This window comes from Oncorhynchus kisutch, linkage group LG5, assembly GCF_002021735.2.
Source record: "Oncorhynchus kisutch isolate 150728-3 linkage group LG5, Okis_V2, whole genome shotgun sequence".
In the NCBI taxonomy this organism is placed as follows: Eukaryota; Metazoa; Chordata; class Actinopteri; order Salmoniformes; family Salmonidae; genus Oncorhynchus; species Oncorhynchus kisutch.
In genome coordinates this window covers 76,400,809-76,425,584 of record NC_034178.2, presented here as the reverse complement: position 1 = coordinate 76,425,584, position 24,776 = coordinate 76,400,809, and the positions used below count along the sequence as shown (strand labels likewise).

At 44.9% G+C, this 24,776-nt stretch overlaps 1 protein-coding gene across 1 annotated transcript in view; it reads left to right on the top strand.

Moving 5' to 3' along the window:
- The window catches only part of LOC116374128 (uncharacterized), a 76,731-nt gene extending 56,052 nt beyond the window's left edge, over nt 1–20,679 (top strand). Inside the window, exons 3-4 of the mRNA XM_031823927.1 lie at nt 13,430–13,528; nt 20,295–20,679. Coding sequence (XP_031679787.1) covers nt 13,430–13,528; nt 20,295–20,679 — 484 coding nt within the window. The remainder of the gene's footprint in view (nt 1–13,429; nt 13,529–20,294) is intronic.
- Nucleotides 20,680–24,776: the final 4,097 nt, after the last annotated feature.

Sequence of the window (24,776 nt, the reverse complement as noted above, 5' to 3'; positions counted from 1 at the left end):
AGTCAATGTGGAGGCTATATACAGGGGTACCAGTACAGAGTCAATGTGGAGACTATATACAGGGGGTACCGGTACAGAGTCAATGTGGAGACTATATACAGGGGTACCAGTACAGAGTCAATGTGGAGGCTATATTCAGGGGGTACCGGTACAGAGTCAATGTGGAGGCTATATTCAGGGGGTACCGGTACAGAGTCAATGTGTAGGCTATATACAGGGGGTACCGGTACAGAGTCAATGCGTAGGCTATATACAGGGGGTACCGGTACAGAGTCAATGTGGAAGCTATATACAGGGGGTACCAGTACAGAGTCAATGTGGAAGCTATATTCAGGGGGTACCGGTACAGAGTCAATGTGGAGGCTATATACAGGGGGTACCGGTACAGAGTCAATGTGTAGGCTATATACAGGGGGTACCGGTACAGAGTCAATGTGGAAGCTATATACAGGGGTACCAGTACAGAGTCAATGTGGAGGCTATATACAGGGTACCAGTACAGAGTCAATGTGGAGGCTATATACAGGGGGTACCGGTACAGAGTCAATGTGGAGACTATATACAGGGGGCACCAGTACAGAGTCAATGTGGAGACTATATACAGGGGGCACCAGTACAGAGTCAATGTGGAGGCTATATACAGGGGGTACCAGTACAGAGTCAATGTGGAGGCTATATACAGGGGGTACCAGTACAGAGTCAATGTGGAGGCTATATACAGGGGGTACCAGTACAGAGTCAATGTGGAGGCTATATACAGGGGGTACCAGTACAGAGTCAATGTGGAGGCTATATACAGGGGGTACCGGTACAGAGTCAATGTGGAGGCTATATACAGGGGGTACCGGTACAGAGTCAATGTGGATGCTATATTCAGGGTGTACCTGTACAGAGTCAATGTGGAGACTATATACAGGGGGTACCGGTACAGAGTCAGTGTGGAGGCTATATTCAGGGGGTACTGGTACAGAGTCAATGTGGGGGCTATATACAGGGGGTACTGGTACAGAGTCAATGTGGAGGCTATATACAGGGGGTACTGGTACAGAGTCAATGTGGGGGCTATATACAGGGGGTACCGGTACAGAGTCAATGTGGAGGCTATATACAGGGGGTTCTGGTACAGAGTCAATGTGGAGGCTATATACAGGGGGTACCGGTACAGAGTCAATGTGGAGGCTATATACAGGGGGTACTGGTACAGAGTCAATGTGGGGGCTATATACAGGGGGTACTGGTACAGAGTCAATGTGGAGGCTATATACAGGGGGTACTGGTACAGAGTCAATGTGGGGGCTATATTCAGGGGGTACCGGTACAGAGTCAATGTGGAGACTTTATACAGGGGGTACCGGTACAGAGTCAATGTGGAGACTATATACAGGGGGTACCGGTACAGAGTCAATGTGGAGGCTATATACAGGGGGTACTGGTACAGAGTCAATGTGGAGGCTATATTCAGGGGGTACTGGTACAGAGTCAATGTGGAGGCTATATTCAGGGGGTACTGGTACAGAGTCAATGTGGGGGCTATATACAGGGGGTACCGGTACAGAGTCAATGTGGAGGCTATATACAGGGGGTTCTGGTACAGAGTCAATGTGGAGGCTATATACAGGGGGTACCGGTACAGAGTCAATTTGGAGGCTATATACAGGGGGTACTGGTACAGAGTCAATGTGGGGGCTATATTCAGGGGGTACCGGTACAGAGTCAATGTGGAGACTATATACAGGGGGGTACCGGTACAGAGTCAATGTGGAGGCTATATACAGGGGGTACTGGTACAGAGTCAATGTGGGGGCTATATTCAGGGGGTACCGGTACAGAGTCAATGTGGAGACTTTATACAGGGGGTACCGGTACAGAGTCAATGTGGAGACTATATACAGGGGGTACCGGTACAGAGTCAATGTGGAGGCTATATACAGGGGGTACTGGTACAGAGTCAATGTGGAGGCTATATTCAGGGGGTACTGGTACAGAGTCAATGTGGAGGCTATATTCAGGGGGTACTGGTACAGAGTCAATGTGGAGGCTATATACAGGGGGTACCGGTACTGAGTCAATGTGGAGACTATATACAGGGGGTACCGGTACAGAGTCAATGTGGAGACTATATACAGGGGGTACCGGTACAGAGTCAATGTGGAGGCTATATACAGGGGGTACTGGTACAGAGTCAATGTGGAGGCTATATTCAGGGGGTACCGGTACTGAGTCAATGTGGAGGCTATATTCAGGGGGTACTGGTACAGAGTCAATGTGGGGGCTATATACAGGGGGTACTGGTACAGAGTCAATGTGGAGGCTATATACAGGGGGTACTGGTACAGGGTCAATGTGGGGGCTATATACAGGGGGTACCGGTACAGAGTCAATGTGGAGGCTATATACAGGGGGTTCTGGTACAGAGTCAATGTGGAGGCTATATACAGGGGGTACCGGTACAGAGTCAATTTGGAGGCTATATACAGGGGGTACTGGTACAGAGTCAATGTGGGGGCTATATACAGGGGGTACCGGTACAGAGTCAATGTGGAGGCTATATACAGGGGGTTCTGGTACAGAGTCAATGTGGAGGCTATATACAGGGGGTACCGGTACAGAGTCAATTTGGAGGCTATATACAGGGGGTACTGGTACAGAGTCAATGTGGGGGCTATATTCAGGGGGTACCGGTACAGAGTCAATGTGGAGACTATATACAGGGGGTACCGGTACAGAGTCAATGTGGAGACTATATACAGGGGGTACCGGTACAGAGTCAATGTGGAGGCTATATACAGGGGGTACCGGTACAGAGTCAATGTGTAGGCTATATACAGGGGGTACCGGTACAGAGTCAATGTGGAAGCTATATACAGGGGGTACCAGTACAGAGTCAATGTGGAAGCTATATTCAGGGGGTACCGGTACAGAGTCAATGTGTAGGCTATATACAGGGGGTACCAGTACAGAGTCAATGTGGAGGCTATATACAAGGTACCGGTACAGAGTCAATGTGGAGGCTATATACAGGGTACCGGTACAGAGTCAATGTGGAGGCTATATACAGGGTATTACGGTACAGAGTCAATGTGGAGACTATATACAGGGGGTACCGGTACAGAGTCAATGTGGAGGCTATATACAGGGGGTACCGGTACAGAGTCAATGTGGAGGCTATATACAGGGGGTACCAGTACAGAGTCAATGTGGAGGCTATATACAGGGGGTACCGGTACAGAGTCAATGTGGAGGCTATATACAGGGGGTACCGGTACAGAGTCAATGTGGAGGCTATATACAGGGGGTACTGGTACAGAGTCAATGTGGAGGCTATATACAGGGGGTACCAGTACAGAGTCAATGTGGAGGCTATATTCAGGGGGTACCGGTACAGAGTCAATGTGGAGGCTATATACAGGGGTACCAGTACAGAGTCAATGTGGAGACTATATACAGGGGGTACCGGTACAGAGTCAATGTGGAGACTATATACAGGGGTACCAGTACAGAGTCAATGTGGAGGCTATATTCAGGGGGTACCGGTACAGAGTCAATGTGGAGGCTATATTCAGGGGGTACCGGTACAGAGTCAATGTGTAGGCTATATACAGGGGGTACCGGTACAGAGTCAATGCGTAGGCTATATACAGGGGGTACCGGTACAGAGTCAATGTGGAAGCTATATACAGGGGGTACCAGTACAGAGTCAATGTGGAAGCTATATTCAGGGGGTACCGGTACAGAGTCAATGTGGAGGCTATATACAGGGGGTACCGGTACAGAGTCAATGTGTAGGCTATATACAGGGGGTACCGGTACAGAGTCAATGTGGAAGCTATATACAGGGGGTACCAGTACAGAGTCAATGTGGAGGCTATATACAGGGTACCAGTACAGAGTCAATGTGGAGGCTATATACAGGGGGGTACCGGTACAGAGTCAATGTGGAGACTATATACAGGGGGCACCAGTACAGAGTCAATGTGGAGACTATATACAGGGGGCACCAGTACAGAGTCAATGTGGAGGCTATATACAGGGGGTACCAGTACAGAGTCAATGTGGAGGCTATATACAGGGGTACCAGTACAGAGTCAATGTGGAGGCTATATACAGGGGGTACCAGTACAGAGTCAATGTGGAGGCTATATACAGGGGGTACCAGTACAGAGTCAATGTGGAGGCTATATACAGGGGGTACCGGTACAGAGTCAATGTGGAGGCTATATACAGGGGGTACCGGTACAGAGTCAATGTGGATGCTATATTCAGGGTGTACCTGTACAGAGTCAATGTGGAGACTATATACAGGGGGTACCGGTACAGAGTCAGTGTGGAGGCTATATTCAGGGAGTACTGGTACAGAGTCAATGTGGGGGCTATATACAGGGGGTACTGGTACAGAGTCAATGTGGAGGCTATATACAGGGGGTACTGGTACAGAGTCAATGTGGGGGCTATATACAGGGGGTACCGGTACAGAGTCAATGTGGAGGCTATATACAGGGGGTTCTGGTACAGAGTCAATGTGGAGGCTATATACAGGGGGTACCGGTACAGAGTCAATGTGGAGGCTATATACAGGGGGTACTGGTACAGAGTCAATGTGGGGGCTATATACAGGGGGTACTGGTACAGAGTCAATGTGGAGGCTATATACAGGGGGTACTGGTACAGAGTCAATGTGGGGGCTATATTCAGGGGGTACCGGTACAGAGTCAATGTGGAGACTTTATACAGGGGGTACCGGTACAGAGTCAATGTGGAGACTATATACAGGGGGTACCGGTACAGAGTCAATGTGGAGGCTATATACAGGGGGTACTGGTACAGAGTCAATGTGGAGGCTATATTCAGGGGGTACTGGTACAGAGTCAATGTGGAGGCTATATTCAGGGGGTACTGGTACAGAGTCAATGTGGAGGCTATATACAGGGGGTACCGGTACTGAGTCAATGTGGAGACTATATACAGGGGGTACCGGTACAGAGTCAATGTGGAGACTATATACAGGGGGTACCGGTACAGAGTCAATGTGGAGGCTATATACAGGGGGTACTGGTACAGAGTCAATGTGGAGGCTATATTCAGGGGGTACCGGTACTGAGTCAATGTGGAGGCTATATTCAGGGGGTACTGGTACAGAGTCAATGTGGAGGCTATATACAGGGGGTAACGGTACTGAGTCAATGTGGAGACTATATACAGGGGGTACCGGTACAGAGTCAATGTGGAGACTATATACAGGGGGTACCGGTACAGAGTCAATGTGGAGGCTATATACAGGGGGTACTGGTACAGAGTCAATGTTGAGGCTATATTCAGGGGGTACCGGTACTGAGTCAATGTGGAGACTATATACGGGGGGTACCGGTACTGAGTCAATGTGGAGACTATATACAGGGGGTACCGGTACTGAGTCAATGTGCAGGGGCACCGGTTAGTTGAGGCAATTGAGGTAATATGTACATGTATGTAGAGTTATTAAAATTACTATGCATAGATAATAACAGAGTACCAGTGGCATAAAGGATGGGGCTGGTGGGGGGCAATGCAAAAAGTCTAGGTAGCCATTTGATTAGAGGTTCAGGAGTTTTATGGCTTGGGGGTAGAAGCTGTTTTAGAAGCCTCTTGGTCCTAGACTTGGCGCACCGGTTCTGCTTGCCGTGCGGTAGCAGAGAGAACAGTCTATGACTAGGGTGGCTGGAGTCTTTGACAATCTTTAGCGCCTTCCTCTGACACCGCCTGGTATAGAGGTCCTGGATTGGCAGGAAGCTTGGCCCCAGTGATGTACTGGGCCGTACGCACTATCCTCTGCAGTGCCTTGAGGTCAGAGCCCGAGCAGTTGCCATACCAGGCAGTGATGCAACCCGTCAGGATGCTCTCGATGGTGCAGCTGTAAAACCTTTTGAGGATGCCAAAAAGGGGGAATAGGTTTTGTCATGCACTTTTCATGACTGTCTTGTTGTTCTTGGACCATGTTAGTTTGTTGTTGATTTGGACACCAAGGTACTTGAAGCTCTCAACCTGCTCCACTACAGCCTTGTCGATGAGAATGGGGGCGTGCTCAGTCCTCCTTTTCCTATAGTCAACAATCATCTAGCCACCTCATTCCTGTAAACCTCCACTAGCAAACAATTGCCGCATTGGATCTCCGGATTGTCAATAATGTCCCGGAAAAGAGCGTAATAAACACAGCTTCTACAGCGCTGGAAACGTTAGCTATTCCAGGCGAAACGGTCTCCATTGAAACCTAGCTAGCTAGTTGGCTAATTGGTAGCAGGTGTTGACACAAACACTTATGAACAAAATATGCTGACGCAACAGGTTGTGGCGCAGGAGTTATCCGAGTTTGTGACAGGAGTTCGTGACAGGAAATTACTTGGTGAATGATGCTATGATTCTACGGTATGTAAAGTTTCACCTCTCTACACATCTCTCCACTTAATTCCATTCAGCGCCTCTCAGATCCATTCAGCCCCTCTCAGATCCATTCAGCTTCTCTCAGATCCATTCAGCTCCGCTCAGCACTTCTCAGCTCCACTCAGTTCCTCTCAGATCCATTCAGCTCCACTCAGCTCCTCTCAGATCCATTCAGCTCCGCTCAGCACTTCTCAGCTCCACTCAGTTCCTCTCAGATCCATTCAGCTCCATTCAGCTCCTCTCAGATCCAATCAGCTCCGCTCAGCACTTCTCAGCTCCACTCAGCTCCTCTCAGATCCATTCAGATCCACTCAGCTCCTCTCAGATCCATTCAGCTCCGCTCAGCACTTCTCAGCTCCACTCAGCTCCCTCTCAGCTCCTCTCAGCTACACTCAGCTCAGCTCCTCTCAGCTCCATTCAGATCCACCCAGATCCAATGCACTAAAGAGGGTATAGGGTGTCTACTGTCAGAACAGGACGTTCATAAATAATAAAAACTTTTCCGATCAGACAGCCAGCTCTTACTTCTTACACCAAAAATGTTGTAATTGTTAATCTCTTAGTGTGAAACAAAAACAGTTCTCCTCAATGTCTTGACTTGATCACAACATTCCAGCCTGCAGCTCCGAGAGAGAGAGAGAGAGAGAGAGAGAGAGAGAGAGAGAGAGAGAGAGAGAGAGAGAGAGAGAGAGAGAGAGAGAGAGAGAGAAATAGAACTTCAGAAATCAGTTCAATATAATTGAAGAATCCATAGAATCTAACCACTTCTGGGAAAATTGAAACACACTAAACAAACAACACAAAGTGGAGTTGTATGAAAAAAAAACAGCTTCCATCTTTTTGCCCCCAATAACTACTGTGGGATATACATAAACAGCAACCTTGGGTTAAATCCTCTGCATGATCATTAACAGCGGACTTCTACATTTCTTTAGTGAAAACAATGTACAACCAAATGAACGTACGGCAGACCAAGTATTCACCCTAATTGACAAACAAACAAACAGAAAACAAAAGGCAAAGTGTTTTTGTTGATTTAAAAAAAGGGGAAGCTTTGAACCAATTTGGCATGAGGGCTATAAGAAGAAGAAGCTTTGAACCAATTTGACATGAGGGCTATATGAAGAAGAAGCTTTGAACCAATTTGGCATGAGGGCTATAAGAAGAAGAAGCTTTGAACCAATTTGACATGAGGGCTATAAGAAGAAGAAGCTTTGAACCAATTTGACATGAGGGCTATAAGAAGAAGAAGCTTTGAACCAATTTGACATGAGGGCTATAAGAAGAAGAAGCTTTGAACCAATTTGACATGAGGGCTATAAGAAGAAGAAGCTTTGAAACAATTTGACATGAGGGCTATAAGAAGAAGAAGCTTTGAACCAATTTGGCATGAGGGCTATAAGAAGAAGAAGCTTTGAACCAATTAGACATGAGGGCTATAAGAAGAAGAAGCTTTGAACTAATTTGACATGAGGGCTATAAGAAGAAGAAGCTTTGAACCAATTTGACATGAGGGCTATAAGAAGAAGAAGCTTTGAACCAATTAGACATGAGGGCTATAAGAAGAAGAAGCTTTGAACCAATTTGGCATGAGGGCTATATGAAGAAGAAGCTTTGAACCAATTAGACATGAGGGCTATAAGAAGAAGAAGCTTTGAACCAATTAGACATGAGGGCTATAAGAAGAAGAAGCTTTGAACCAATTAGACATGAGGGCTATAAGAAGAAGAAGCTTTGAACCAATTTGACATGAGGGCTATAAGAAGAAGAAGCTTTGAACCAATTTGACATGAGGGCTATAAGAAGAAGAAGCTTTGAACCAATTTGACATGAGGGCTATAAGAAGAAGAAGCTTTGAACCAATTTGACATGAGGGCTATAAGAAGAAGAAGCTTTGAACCAATTTGACATGAGGGCTATAAGAAGAAGAAGCTTTGAACCAATTAGACATGAGGGCTATAAGAAATCAATGCAAAGCGGTGTGGGGGAAAAACATATGACATGATAAAATCCATGTACACAAACAACAAGTGTTTGGTTACATGTTTCTTCCCAGAGGGCCGTGGGGTGAGACAGGGATGCAGTTTGAGCCCCACTCTTCAACATTTATATCAACTAATTGGCAAGGTCACTAGAAGAGTCTGCAGCACCCAGCCTCACCCTACTAGAATCTGAAGACAAATGTCTATTGTTTGCTGATCTGCTGCTTCTGTCCCCAACCAAGGAGGGCCTACAGCAGCACCTAGATATTCTACACAGATTCTGTCAGACCTGGGACCTGGCAGTAAATAAGTAAGACAAAAATAATAGTGTTCCAAAAATGGTCCAGTCGCCAGGACCACATATACAAATTCCACCTAGACACCGTTGCCCTAAAGCACACAACAAACTATACCTACCTCGGCCTTAACATCAGCGCCACAGGTAACTTCCAGAAAGCTGTGATCGATCTGAAAGACAAGGCAAGAAAGGCCTTCTACGCCATCAAAAGGAACATAAAATTTGACATCCCAATTAGGATCTGGCTAAAAATACTTGAATCATTTATAGAACCTATTGCCCTTCATGGTTATGAGGTCTGGGGTCCGCTCACCAACCAAGAATTCACAAAATGGGACAAACACCAAATTGAGACTCTGCATGCAGAATTCTGCAAAAACATCCTCTGTGTACAACCTAAAACACCAAATAATGCATATCAGAATTAGACCGATACCCGCTAATGAACAACATCCAGAAGAGAGACTAAATTCTACAACCACCTAAAAAGAAGCGATTCCCAAACCTTCCATAACAAAGCCATCACCTACAGAGAGATGAACCTAGAGAAGAGTCCCCTAAGCAAGCTGGTCCTGGGGCTCTGTTCACAAACACAAACACACCCCACAGTGCCCCAGGACAGCAACACAATTACACCCAACCAAATCATGAGAAAACAAAAAGATCATTAAATTACTTGACACATTATAAAGAATTTACCAAAAAACTGAGCAAACTAGAATGCTATTTGGCCCTAATCAGAGAATGCACAGTGGCAGAATACCTGACCACTGTGACTGACCCAAACTTAAGGAAAGCTTTGACTATGTACAGACTCAGTGAGCATAGCCTTGCTATCGAGAAAGGCCGCCGTAGGCAGACATGGCTCTCAAGAGAAGACAGGCTATGTGCTCACTGCCCACAAAATGAGGTGGAAACTGAGCTGCACTTCCTGACCTCCTGCCAAATGTATGACCATATTAGAGACACATATTTCCCTGAGATTACACAGACCCACAAAGAATTCGAAAACAAACCCAATGTTGATAAATACTAGCACTCCATCACAGCAGTAAGATGTGTGACCTGTTGCCACAAAAAAGGGCAACCACTGAAGAACAACACCATTGTAAATACAACCCATCTTTATGTTTATTTATTTTCGTTTCATGCTTGAACTATTTGCACATCTTTAAAAACACAAAAACACAACATAACATATGAAATGTCTCTTTGTGTAATGTTTACTGATCATTTTTGATTGTTTATTTCACTTTTTTAAATTATCTATTTCACTTGCTTTGGTAATGTAAAATATGTTTCACCTGTCAATAAAGCCCTTTGAATTTAATTAAATTGAAATTGAGACTGTAACGTGAAGTACAGCAAGCAGAGAGGTTTTGTCCCTAATGACACCCTATTCATTAAAGTAGCCATGGGGCTCTGGTCAAAAGTAGTGCAGGTATATAGGGAATAGGGTGCCACTTGGGAAGCATTTTACTCTCTACCTCCAACCTCTTCCACCCTCCTACTCGTCGTCCTCCACCTCTCTACCTCCAACCTCCTCCACCCTCCTACTCGTCGTCCTCCACCTCTCTACCTCCAACCTCCACCATCTTACTCTCCTGCTCCAGCCTCTCTCACTCCTCCTCTCCTCCTCCTTCACCCTCTCTCCCTCTTCTCGCTCTCCGTTCTCCTCCTCTCATCAATCCTCTCTCTCTCCTCCTCTCCCTCTCCATCCCCCTCCTCTCCCTCCTCTTCTCCCTCCTCCACCCTCTCTCCCTCCTCCTCCTCTCCCTCCTCTGCTCCTCCATCCTCTCTCCCTCCTTCCTCTCCTCCTCTCCTCCACCGTCTCTCCCTCCTCCTCTCCTCCTCCTCCACACTCTCTCCCTCCTCTTCTCCTTCACCCTCTCTCCCTCCTCCTCTTCTCCCCCACCTGTGTGTTGTAGATATTCTAGATATACTAATATTGATTTAAAAATAGATTTGCAATGAAATAAAGCTGTTCAATTGGAAGAGGAAACTATTGATATGTACGATATGGTACATGGGGAACCTATTGATATGTACATATGGTACATGGGGAACCTATTGATATGTACGATATGGTACATGGGAAACCTATTGATATGTGCGATATGGTACATGGGGAACCTATTGGTATGTACGATATGGTACACGGGGAACCTATTGATATGTACGATATGGTACATGGGGAACCTATTGATATGTACGATATTATTATTATTATTATTTTTTTTTCACCTTTATTTAACCAGGTAGGCAAGTTGAGAACAAGTTCTCATTTACAATTGCGACCTGGCCAAGATAAAGCAAAGCAGTTCGACAGATAAAACGACACAGAGTTACACATGGAGTAAAAACAAACATACAGTCAATAATGCAGTATAAACAAGTCTATATACAATGTGAGCAAATGAGGTGAGAAGGGAGGTAAAGGCAAAAAAGGCCATGATGGCAAAGTAAATACAATATAGCAAGTAAAATACTGGAATGGTAGTTTTGCAATGGAAGAATGTGCAAAGTAGAAATAAAAAATAATGGGGTGCAAAGGAGCAAAATAAATAAATAAATAAAAATGAAATACAGTTGGGAAAGAGGTAGTTGTTTGGGCTAAATTATAGGTGGGCTATGTACAGGTGCAGTAATCTGTGAGCTGCTCTGACAGTTGGTGCTTAAAGCTAGTGAGGGAGATAAGTGTTTCCAGTTTCAGAGATTTTTGTAGTTCGTTCCAGTCATTGGCAGCAGAGAACTGGAAGGAGAGGCGGCCAAAGAAAGAATTGGTTTTGGGGGTGACTAGAGAGATATACCTGCTGGAGCGTGTGCTACAGGTGGGAGATGCTATGGTGACCAGCGAGCTGAGATAAGGGGGGACTTTACCTAGCAGGGTCTTGTAGATGACATGGAGCCAGTGGGTTTGGCGACGAGTATGAAGCGAGGGCCAGCCAACGAGAGCGTACAGGTCGCAATGGTGGGTAGTATATGGGGCTTTGGTGCTAAAACGGATTGCACTGTGATAGACTGCATCCAATTTGTTGAGTAGGGTATTGGAGGCTATTTTGTAAATGACATCGCCAAAGTCGAGGATTGGTAGGATGGTCAGTTTTACAAGGGTATGTTTGGCAGCATGAGTGAAGGATGCTTTGTTGCGAAATAGGAAGCCAATTCTAGATTTAACTTTGGATTGGAGATGTTTGATATGGGTCTGGAAGGAGAGTTTACAATCTAACCAGACACCTAAGTATTTGTAGTTGTCCACGTATTCTAAGTCAGAGCCGTCCAGAGTAGTGATGTTGGACAGGCAGGTAGGTGCAGGTAGCGATCGGTTGAAGAGCATGCATTTAGTTTTACTTGTATTTAAGAGCAATTGGAGGCCACGGAAGGAGAGTTGTATGGCATTGAAGCTTGCCTGGAGTGTTGTTAACACAGTGTCCAAAGAAGGGCCGGAAGTATACAGAATGGTGTCGTCTGCGTAGAGGTGGATCAGGGACTCACCAGCAGCAAGAGCGACCTCATTGATGTATACAGAGAAGAGAGTCGGTCCAAGAATTGAACCCTGTGGCACCCCCATAGAGACTGCCAGAGGTCCGGACAGCAGACCCTCCGATTTGACACACTGAACTCTATCAGAGAAGTAGTTGGTGAACCAGGCGAGGCAATCATTTGAGAAACCAAGGCTGTCGAGTCTGCCGATGAGGATATGGTGATTGACAGAGTCGAAAGCCTTGGCCAGATCAATGAATACGGCTGCACAGTAATGTTTCTTATCGATGGCGGTTAAGATATCGTTTAGGACCTTGAGCGTGGCTGAGGTGCACCCATGACCAGCTCTGAAACCAGATTGCATAGCAGAGAAGGTATGGTGAGATTCGAAATGGTCGGTAATCTGTTTGTTGACTTGGCTTTCGAAGACCTTAGAAAGGCACGGTAGGATAGATATAGGTCTGTAGCAGTTTGGGTCAAGAGTGTCCCCCCCTTTGAAGAGGGGGATGACCGCAGCTGCTTTCCAATCTTTGGGAATCTCAGACGACACGAAAGAGAGGTTGAACAGGCTAGTAATAGGGGTGGCAACAATTTCGGCAGATAATTTTAGAAAGAAAGGGTCCAGATTGTCTAGCCCGGCTGATTTGTAGGGGTCCAGATTTTGCAGCTCTTTCAGAACATCTATATATGGTACATGGGGAACCTATTGATACATACGATATGGTACATGGGGAACCTATTGATATGTACGATATGGTACATGGGAACCTATTGATATGTACGATATGGTACATGGGGAACCTATTGATATGTACGGTATGGTACATGTGGAACCTATTGATATGTACGATATGGTACATGGGGAACCTATTGATACCTACGACATGGTACATGGGGAACATATTGATATATTGATATGTACGATATGGTACATGGGGAACCTATTGATATGTACGATATGGTACATGGGGAACCTATTGATATGTACGATATGGTACATGGGGAACCTAGTCTGAATGCTTTCAATTGAAACTGAATCAGAGAGATGCAGAAGGCTGCCTTAAGCGATGTCATCGTCACTCAGAGAGAAGTTGTTAAGTGCCTTGCTCAGTGGCAGAACAGCAGAATTTTCCACCTTGGGGATTCAAACAAGCAACCTTTTGGGTTACCGTCCCAATGCTCTAACAGCTACATTACTGCCAGGCTACCTGCCACCCCTATGCTAATGATTTGCCTGTGTGTGTTTGTGTAGGCGTACAGTGCCGTACGGTATGTCCAGCTACAGAAGCTCCCAGCGTGTACGTCGCTCCAGTGAGAGAGGAGGGGGAGGAGGAGGAGGAGGAGGAGGAGGAGGAGGAGGAGGAGGAGGAGGAGGAGGAGGAGGGAAGGAATCACAGCGCTGTGTGTGTGCAGAGCAGACGGACATAGAGTGCAGCAGATTCTGCATTGACAGGTTGGTACACACACACACACACACCACACACCACACACCACACACCACACACCACACACACACACACACACCACACACCACACACCACACACCACACACCACACACCACACACCACACACACACACACCACACACACACACACACACACCACAGACACACACACACACCACACACACACACCACACACACACACCACACACACACACCACACACCACACACCACACACACACACACCACACACACACACACCACACACACACACACACACACACACACACACCACACACACACACCACACACCACACACCACACACCACACACCACACACCACACACCACACACCACACACCACACACACACACACCACACACACACACCACACACACACACACACACACACACACACACCACACACACACACCACACACACACACCACACACACACACCACACACCACACACCACACACACACACACCACACACACACACACCACACATACACACACACACACACACACCACACACACACACACACACACACACACACACCACACACACCACACACACACACACACACACACACACACACACACACACACACACACACACACACACACACACACACACACACCACACACACACACACACCACACACCACACACACACACACACACACACACACACACACACACACACACACACACACCACACACACACACACACACACCACACACACACACACACACACCACACACACACACACACACACACACACACACACACCACACACACACACACACACACACACACACACACACACACACCACACACACACACACACACACACACACAACACACACACACACACACACACACACACACACACACACACACACACACACACACACCACACACACACACACACACACACACACACACACACACACACACACACACACACACACACACACACACACACACACACACCACACACACACACACACCACACACCACACACACACACACACACACACACACACACACACACACCACACACACACACACACACACACACCACACACACACACACACACACACACACCACACACACACACACACACACACACCACACACACACCACACACACACACACACACACACACACACACACACACACCACACACACACCACACACCACACACACACACACACACACACCACACACACACACACACACACACACACCACACACACACACACACACACACACACACCACACACACACCACACACACACACACCACAGACAAGTCATGTTTTGATATAATTTCTTATTTGGTATTCCTCTGTGGCTGTAATGAAGAGTTTGGGACTAAGTACTACTCCACTGTATTGATATTCAGATCACACACTCAACCAAGGCCTGTTTCAATGAGAATAGCAGACTTTAGAATGTCGTTTTCCTTCGCCAATTGATTTAACGCATGCACACACACACACATAGACACTTATGTGGCTTTTATCAGATTTAAATGACAGATTTACAAAATTGTCTTCAAACATCAGCTAAAGCTGACAGGTCTAGGTCCTACCACATCAGCTATATATTAGATGGTTTAGGCCCCATCAGGTCAGCGGATTCACATATCCAATGTTACCTTTCAATTTCATACACTTGGATATTAACTGATTAGCCAACATGTGAATGCTTTAGAGACAGGATTAGCTCTTTGATTATGCTGTCAGTAAGTAGATCTATCTTCTACCCTGTCTTATCTGTCCAACACGACGCCTGCTGAGACATACTGCAGAGGCTTGTTGTGCATTCTCCTCCCTTGCCCTGCCTCTGGCAGTTAACTCAACTCAGTCAAAGATGTTGGAGGCTATTCTATCCCAGACAACTAGAGACTATTCTATCCAGGACAGCTAGAGACTATTCTATCCCAGACATCTAGAGACTATTCTATCCCAGACAACTAGAGACTATTCTATCCCAACCAGCTAGAGACTATTCTATCCAGGACAGGTAGAGACTATTCTATCCAGGACAGCTAGAGACTATTCTATCCAGGACAGGTAGAGACTATTCTATCCCAGACAACTAGAGGCTATTCTATCCCAACCAGCTAGAGACTATTCTATCCCAGACAGCTAGAGACTATTCTATCCCAACCAGCTAGAGACTATTCTATCCCAGACAGCTAGAGACCATTCTATCCCAGACATCTAGAGACTATTTTTTCCAGGACATCTAGAGACTATTCTATCCAGGACAGGTAGAGACTATTCTATCCAGGACAGCTAGAGACTATTCTATCCCAGACAGCTAGAGACTATTCTATCCCAGACAGCTAGAGACTATTCTATCTCAGACAGCTAGATAATAGAGACTATTCTATCCAGGACAGATAGAGACTATTCTATCCCAGACAGCTAGAGACTATTCTATCCAGGACATTTAGATAATAGAGACTATTATATCCAGGACAGCTAGAAACAATTCTATCCCAGACAGCTAGAGACTATTCTATCCCAGACAGCTGGAGACTATTCTATCCAGGACAGCTAGAAACGATTCCATCCAGGACAGCTAGAGACTATTCTATCCAGAACATCTAGAGACTATTATATCCAGGACAGCAAGATACTATCATATTTAGGAGAGCTAGAGACTATATGATTACAGACTGTAAATGACTATTCTGTCTTTCCTCTCCCCAGGCAGAGGTTACGGTAGTCACCTGAACAGGAGAAACACATGTCCTGTGTCTACCTGCCCTAACACATCTTCAACCCGAGTACAACGACTGATACCTGCTACAGCAACAACTCCAGACTGATACCTACTACAGCAACAACTACAGTTCAACTACAGACTGATACCTGCTACAGCAACAACTACAAACTGATACCTGTTACAGCAACAACTACAGACTGATACCTGATACAGCTACAACTACACACTGATACCTGCTAAAGCAACAACTACAGATTGATACCTGCTACAGCAACAGTTCAACTACAGACTGATACCTGCTACAGCAACAACTACAGACTGATACCTGCTACGGCAACCACTACAGTTCAACTACAGACTGATACCTGCTACAGCAACAACTACAGACTGATACCTGCTACGGCAACAACTACAGTTCAACTACAGACTGTTACCTGATACAGCAACAACTACAGACTGATACCTGCTACAGCAACAACTAGAGTTCAACTAGAGACTGAAACCTGCTACAGCAACAACAACAGTTCAACTACAGACAGGTAGCTGCTACAGCAACAACTACAGAATGATACCCGCTACAGCAACAACTACAGACTGATACCAGTTACAGCAACAACTACAGACTGATACCTGCTACAGAAACAACTACAGACTGATACCTGCTGCAGCAACAACTACAGACTGATACCTGCTAAGGCAACAACTACAGTTCAACTACAGACTGATACATGTTACAGCAATAACTACAGACCGATACCTGCTACAGCAACAACTACAGACTGATACCTGCTACAGCAACATCTACAGATTGATACCTGATACAGAAACCACTACAGACTGATACCTGTTACAGCAACAACTACAGTTCAACTACAGACTGATACCTGCTACAGCAACAACTACAGACTGATACCTGCTACAGCAACAACTACAGACTGATACCTGATACAGCAACAACTACAGTTAACTACAGACTGATACCTGATACAGAAACAACTACAGTTCAACTACAGACTTATACCTGCTACAGCAACAACTACAGACTTATACCTGCTACAGCAACAACTACAGACTGATACCTGTTACAGTAACAACTCCAGTTAAACTACAGACTGATACCTGATACAGCAACAACTACAGACTGATACCAGATACAGAAACAACTACAGACTGATACCTGATACAGAAACAACTACAGACTGATACCTGATACAGCAACAACTACAGACTGATACCTGATACAGAAACAACTACAGACTGATACCTGCTACAGAAACAACTACAGACTGATACCTGATACAGAAACAACTACAGACTGATACCTGATACAGCTACAACTACAGACTGATACCTGATACAGAAACAACTACAGACTGATACCTGATACAGCAACAACTACAGTTAACTACAGACTGATACCTGCTACAGCAACAACTACAGACTGATACCTGCTTCAGCAACAACTACAGACTCATACCTGATACAGCAACAACTACAGTTAACTACAGACTGATACCTGACACAGAAACAACTACAGTTAAACTACAGACTGATACCTGATACAGAAAAAACTACAGACTGGTACCTGATACAGAAAAAACTACAGACTGATCCCTGATACAGCAACCAGGACAGACTGATACCTGCTACAGCAACAACTACAGACTAATACCTGATACAGAAACAACTACAGACTGAAACCTGCTACAGTTCAACTACAGACTGATACTTGCTACAGCAACAGCTACAGACTGATACCTGTTAGAGCATCAACTTCAGACTGATACATGATACAGCAACAACTACAGACTGATACCTGATACAGCAACAACACAGTTCAACTACAGACTGATACCTGCTACAGCAACAACTGCAGACTGATATCTGCTTTCAGCAACAACTACAGTTAAACTACAGACTATCAGTCAAAGGAACAACATAACTACAGACTGATACCTGCTACAGCATCAACTACAGACTGATACATGATACAGCAACAACTACAGACTGTTACCTGCTACAGCAACAACTACAGACTGAGACCTGCTACAGCAACACCTACAGTTCAACTACAGACTGAAACCTGCTACAGCATCAACTACAGACTGATACATGATACAGCAACAACTACAGACTGTTACCTGCTACAGCAACAACTACAGTTCAACTACAGACTGAAACATGCTACAGCAACAATTACAGACTGATACCTGTTACAGCAACAGCAACAACTACAGACTGATACCTGCTACAACAACAACTACAGTTCAATTACAGACTAATACTTGCTACAGCAACAACTACAGACTGATACCTGTTACAGCAACAACTACAGACTAATACCTGCTTTCAGCAACAACTACAGACTGATACCTGCTACAGCATCAACACAGACTGATACATGATACAGCAACAACTACAGACTGATACCTGTTACAGCAACAACTACAGTTCAACTACAAATTGATACCTGCTTCAGCAACAACTACAGACTGATACCTGCTACAGCAACAACTACAGTTCAACTACAGACTGTTACCTGCTACAGCAACAACTACAGACTGAGACCTGCTACAGCAACACCTACAGTTCAACTACAGACTGAAACCTGCTACAGCATCAACTACAGACTGATACATGATACAGCAACAACTACAGACTGTTACCTGCTACAGCAACAACTACAGTTCAACTACAGACTGAAACCTGCTACAGCAACAATTACAGACTGATACCTGTTACAGCAACAGCAACAACTACAGACTGATACCTGCTACAACAACAACTACAGTTCAACTACAGACTAATACTTGCTACAGCAACAACCACAGACTGATACCTGTTACAGCAACAACTACAGACTAATACCTGCTTTCAGCAACAACTACAGACTGATACCTGCTACAGCAACAACTACAGACTGATACATGCTACAGAATCAGCTACAGACTGATACCTGCTACAGCATCAGCTACAGACTGATACCTGCTACAGCAACAACTACAGTTCAACTACAGACTGATACCTGCTACAGCAACAACTACAGACTGATGTCTGCTTTCAGCAACAACTACAGTTCAACTACAGACTGATACCTGCTACAGCATCAACTACAGACTGATTCCTGCTACAGCATCAACTACAGACTGATTCCTGATACAGTAACAACTACAGTTCAACTACAGACTGATACCTGCTACAGCATCAACTACAGACTGATTCCTGATACAGCAACAACCACAGTTCAACTACAATTTGATACCTGCTTCAGCAACAACTACAGACTGATACCTGATACAGCAAGGAACAACATATCTACAGAGAGACAACTGGAAACCCTTGGCTTTTTAATGATATGTGGCGGAACAGTGTACATACATTTCTTCTGATATATTAGATTTTTCATATAGCACCTGTTGCTGGACTGAATGCCTTGTTATGCAGCTGATGATATCTGCTAGAGGAATTGCATACCTCCAGAAAGAAACGTGAAAAACAAAACTTCCTCCCAAGATGTCTAATATATAGCAGACCAGCATATATTTCCACAGATATATGTGGTAGTGAGCATTTCCTGTAACCGACCTATAGCCAGCTGACGTAATGACAACTACTACTTTAATGTAATGACAACTACCACTTTAATGTAATGACAACTACTACTTTTTTTTTGTCCACAACCCCAACAAGCTGACCTGAAGGAGGACTGGTTAGCTGTAAGGCAGAGACATCTAGGACTTAAAGGTCATTTGTCTGGCCTGCATAATCAGGAATGTCAGATCCAGGGAAGAACTCTGGCATTGGAGCTGAAAGACCTATACACAGAATGTTCATCTGAGTGGATGGACTGCAACCTCGGAAGTTTTACCAGGATGCATAAGCACAAAGACTTTGTTCCTCTGTTTCCTTTACTCCTCTTGGTGTAGATCTGTGCTCCTCTACTACTCCTGGTGTGGCTCTGTGCTCCTCTACTACTCCTGGTGTGGCTCTGTGCTCCTCTACTACTCCTGGTGTGGCTCTGTGCTCCTCTACTACTCCTGGTGTGGCTCTGTGCTCCTCTACTACTCCTGGTGTGGCTCTGTGCTCCTCTACTACTCCTGGTGTGGCTCTGTGCTCCTCTACTACTCCTGGTGTGGCTCTGTGCTCCTCTACTACTCCTGGTGTAGATCTGTGCTCCTCTACTACTCCTGGTGTGGCTCTGTGCTCCTCTACTACTCCTGGTGTAGATCTGTGCTCCTCTACTACTCCTGGTGTAGATCTGTGCTCCTCTACTACTCCTGGTGTGGCTCTGTGCTCCTCTACTACTCCTGATGTGGCTCTGTGCTCCTCTACTACTCCTGGTGTAGATCTGTGATCCTCTACTTCTCCTGGTGTGGCTCTGTGCTCCTCTACTACTCCTGGTGTGGCTCTGTGCTCCTCTACTACTCCTGATGTGGCTCTGTGCTCCTCTACTACTCCTGGTGTAGATCTGTGATCCTCTACTTCTCCTGGTGTGGCTCTGTGCTCCATCACTCCACATCTTTTCAGACTGCTAGCAAATTTTTGTTGCTTACACAAATCATATAGAATGTGTTAGCTTCTGTTAGCTAACAATCACAAACTGTTCGCCTGGTTGAACGCACCCCTGGTGTTGATCTGTGCTCATCCAGAGATACAGTGAGACTGGCTAACCACTAATGACTAACCGCTGCTTTGGAAGTGGCTTTATAAACAGACTTGAAATGGAGGGATGGTGTCCATTAATATAAAGTTGATCTTTTCTTCCTGTAGAACGAATACCAGAACTACATGCTGTGACCTGTAATTATGGATGCTATACGTATTCAATAGAAAGCATATTATGTACCTATTGTATCTATTGTATTCCAACACATGTCTTAACGAATAATGTCTCAAGTTATGAATGCCAGGACTTTACAAAATGTTTTCCCTTGTTTAAAAATGTACTAGTTATGTTCACTCAGTCTTAACTCACCAAAGCCACGTCTAGTTTAAACCAGATTACTGTTCACTAGGCAAAATTCTGGTAATTTTACCCAAATCCTGGTTGGAATCCCCTAATCAGGCAGGAATAATCAGGTCATTTGGAATCCACTTACCAGAATTTTGGGAAAAAACTGGTAATTTTGGCAAAGTTACTGGAACTTTTGGAAAATTATTGGAATTTTAAAAACCTAACCAGGACCATGGATCCCCTCAGAAACTCTAACCAGGACCATGGATCCCCTCAGAAACTCTAACCAGGACCATGGATCTCCTCAGAAACTCTAACCAGGACCATGGGTCTCCTCAGAAACTCTAACCAGGACCATGGGTCTCCTCAGAAACTCTAACCAGGACCATGGATCTCCTCAGAAACTCTAACCAGGACCATGGATCCCCTCAGAAACCCTAACCAGGACCATGGATCCCCTCAGAAACCCTAACCAGGACCATGGATCCCCTCAGAAACCCTAACCAGGACCATGGAGTCGTCCATTTATTTCACTCTGATAACAGGAAATAACGTATTCCACGCCAGGCTTCGTTAGTGCTGATATTATTATTGTTACAGATGCTGTCAAATATATTAGCACCCTTGCACTTTACAATGGAGCAGAATGTTCCGTTTCTTATTTTCAAAACTGGTTGAATGACTATTTATACCCTGTAGTCTCCTGCTACTTACCACAGGTGAGAAACATTACATTTAACCAGAATGACTGCCTAATTTATATAATTTAGTTCAGGTCATTTTTTTACTTTTAATTGAAAATTCTCCATTTCATTTTTGATCATAGGTAAATCAAACAATGCATGTATAAACACCAAAAGTTTTTTTCAAGTTCAACTTGTTTTAGAAGAAATTGTGAATCATGCAAGGGTGAATATTTGACTGTATCACATCTATAAGCATGACACGGTGTATATCTTGAGAGATTGATCCTACTAAAGCTCGGGTTGACTGCGGAAACTTCTAGTTCCCTTAAAAACTCATATGTAACTTTGAGACTAAGCTACAGGAGGTACTGAAATACCTTGTGTGAGTTTATATACTGTGTATAGTATTGATACGCTGCTGTAATCTGTGTAACTTGCATGTTTGCGTTACTAACATGGGCTGTGTCCCAAATGACATCTGACCAGGGCCCGTAGTTCTCCGGTCAACATTACGGCACTACACAGGGACTCAGATATCATTTGGGACACAAGCCATAGACATATTAGCTTGTTATAATTGTATAGATAATGTAACATCTATACGGGAGATAAATACCATGTTCAACCAGACTATGAGACATGTTTAAAACTACCAGCTGAAAAAGCATTCTAGATTGTCTTTGAAACATCCAACAGCTACCTTCAAAGATACACGTACAAGGAAACACTGAATCAGCTTTAATATTTCAGATAGGTTGTAGCTTCCATAAATGTAATTGCCTGCATCATTTCCAATCCCCCCATATATATATTTTTTTTTTGTTGGTAAATGTATATATAAAATATATATATATTTTTTAAATATATTTTCCTTTGTTATTTTCCCCCTAACCCGACTACCACCCCGCCTAATTGAAGTTAACTAGTGGACAACAACACTTAGGCTTCTACTTCCAGCTTATACAGCACATTCAGAAAGTATTCAGGCCCCTTGACTTTTTCCACATTTTGTTACGTTACAGCCTTGTTTTATTTTATTTTAATTGTTTAAACGGAGCAAAGTAAAGAGAGATTGTTGATGAAAACCTGCTCCAGAGAGCTCAGGATCTCAGACTGGGGCAAAGGTTCACCTTCCAACAGGACAACGACCCTAAGCACACAGCTGAAACAATGCAGGAGTGGCTTCGGGACAAGTCTTTGAATGTCCTTGAATGGCCCAGCCAGAGCCATGAACCCAATCGAACATCTCTGGAAAGACCTGAAAATAAATGTTCAGCGACACTCCCCATCCAACCTGACAGTGCTTGAGAGGATCTGCAGAAAAGAATGGGAGAAACTCCCCAAATAATCAAATCAAATCAAATCAAATTTATTTATATAGCCCTTCGTACATCAGCTGATATCTCAAAGTGCTGTACAGAAACCCAGCCTAAAACCCCAAACAGCAAGCAATGCAGGTGGAGAAGCACGGTGGCTAGGAAAAACTCCCTAGAAAGGCCAATACCTAGGAAGAAACCTAGAGAGGAACCAGGCTATGTGGGGTGGCCAGTCCTCTTCTGGCTGTGCCGGGTGGAGATTATAACAGAACATGGTCAAGATGTTCAATGTTCATAAATGACCAGCATGGTCGAATAATAATAAGGCAGAACAGTTGAAACTAGAGCAGCAGCACAGTCAGGTGGAAGTTGAAACTGGAGCAGCAGCATGGCCAGGTAGACTGGGGACAGCAAGGAGTCATCATGTCAGGTAGTCCTGGGGCATGGTCCTAGGGCTCAGGTCAGTTGAAACTGGAACAGCAGCATGGCCAGGTGGACTGGGGACAGCAAGGAGTCATCATGTCAGGTAGTCCTGGGGCATGGTCCTAGGGCTCAGGTCCTCCGAGAGAGAGAAAGAAAGAGAGAAGGAGAGAATTAGAGAACGCACACTTAGATTCACACAGGACACCGAATAGGACAGGAGAAGTACTCCAGATATAACAAACTGACCCCAGCCCCCCGACACATAAACTACTGCAGCATAAATACTGGAGGCTGAGACAGGAGGGGTCAGGAGACACTGTGGCCCCATCCGAGGACACCCCCGGACAGGGCCAAACAGGAAGGATATAACCCCACCCACTTTGCCAAAGCACAGCCCCCACACCACTAGAGGGATATCTTCAACCACCAACTTACCATCCTGAGACAAGGCTGAGTATAGCCCACAAAGATCTCCGCCACCTGTGAATACAGGTGTGCCAAGCTTGTAGCGTCATACCCAAGAAGACTCAAGGCTGTAATCTCTGCCAAAGGTGCTTCAACAAATTACTGAGTAAAGGGTCTGAATATTTCTGTAAATGTGATATTTCAGTTTTCATTTGTAGTAAATTTGCAAACATTTCCCCCCCAATTTTTTTTTTGCTATGTTATTATGGGGTATTGTGATGTCATTATCGGGTATTGTGATGTCATTGTGTGGTATTGTGATGTCATTATCGGGTATTGTGATGTCATTATGTGGTATTGTGATGTCATTATCGGGTATTGTGTGTGAATTGATGAGGGGGAAAAAATAAATGTAATCCATTGTAGAATGTCTGAAACGTAACAAAATGTGTAAAAAGTCAAGGGGTCTGAATACTTTTCCGAATGCCCTGTACATACTACAGTATATACATTATACAGACGCAGTATATTTTATTTAGTTATCTTTTGTTTTGTTTTTAGTCCCATCCTTCAGCTACCCTCAACCCCTAACCCCTATCTCTGAAGACCATCCAGTTTCTATTT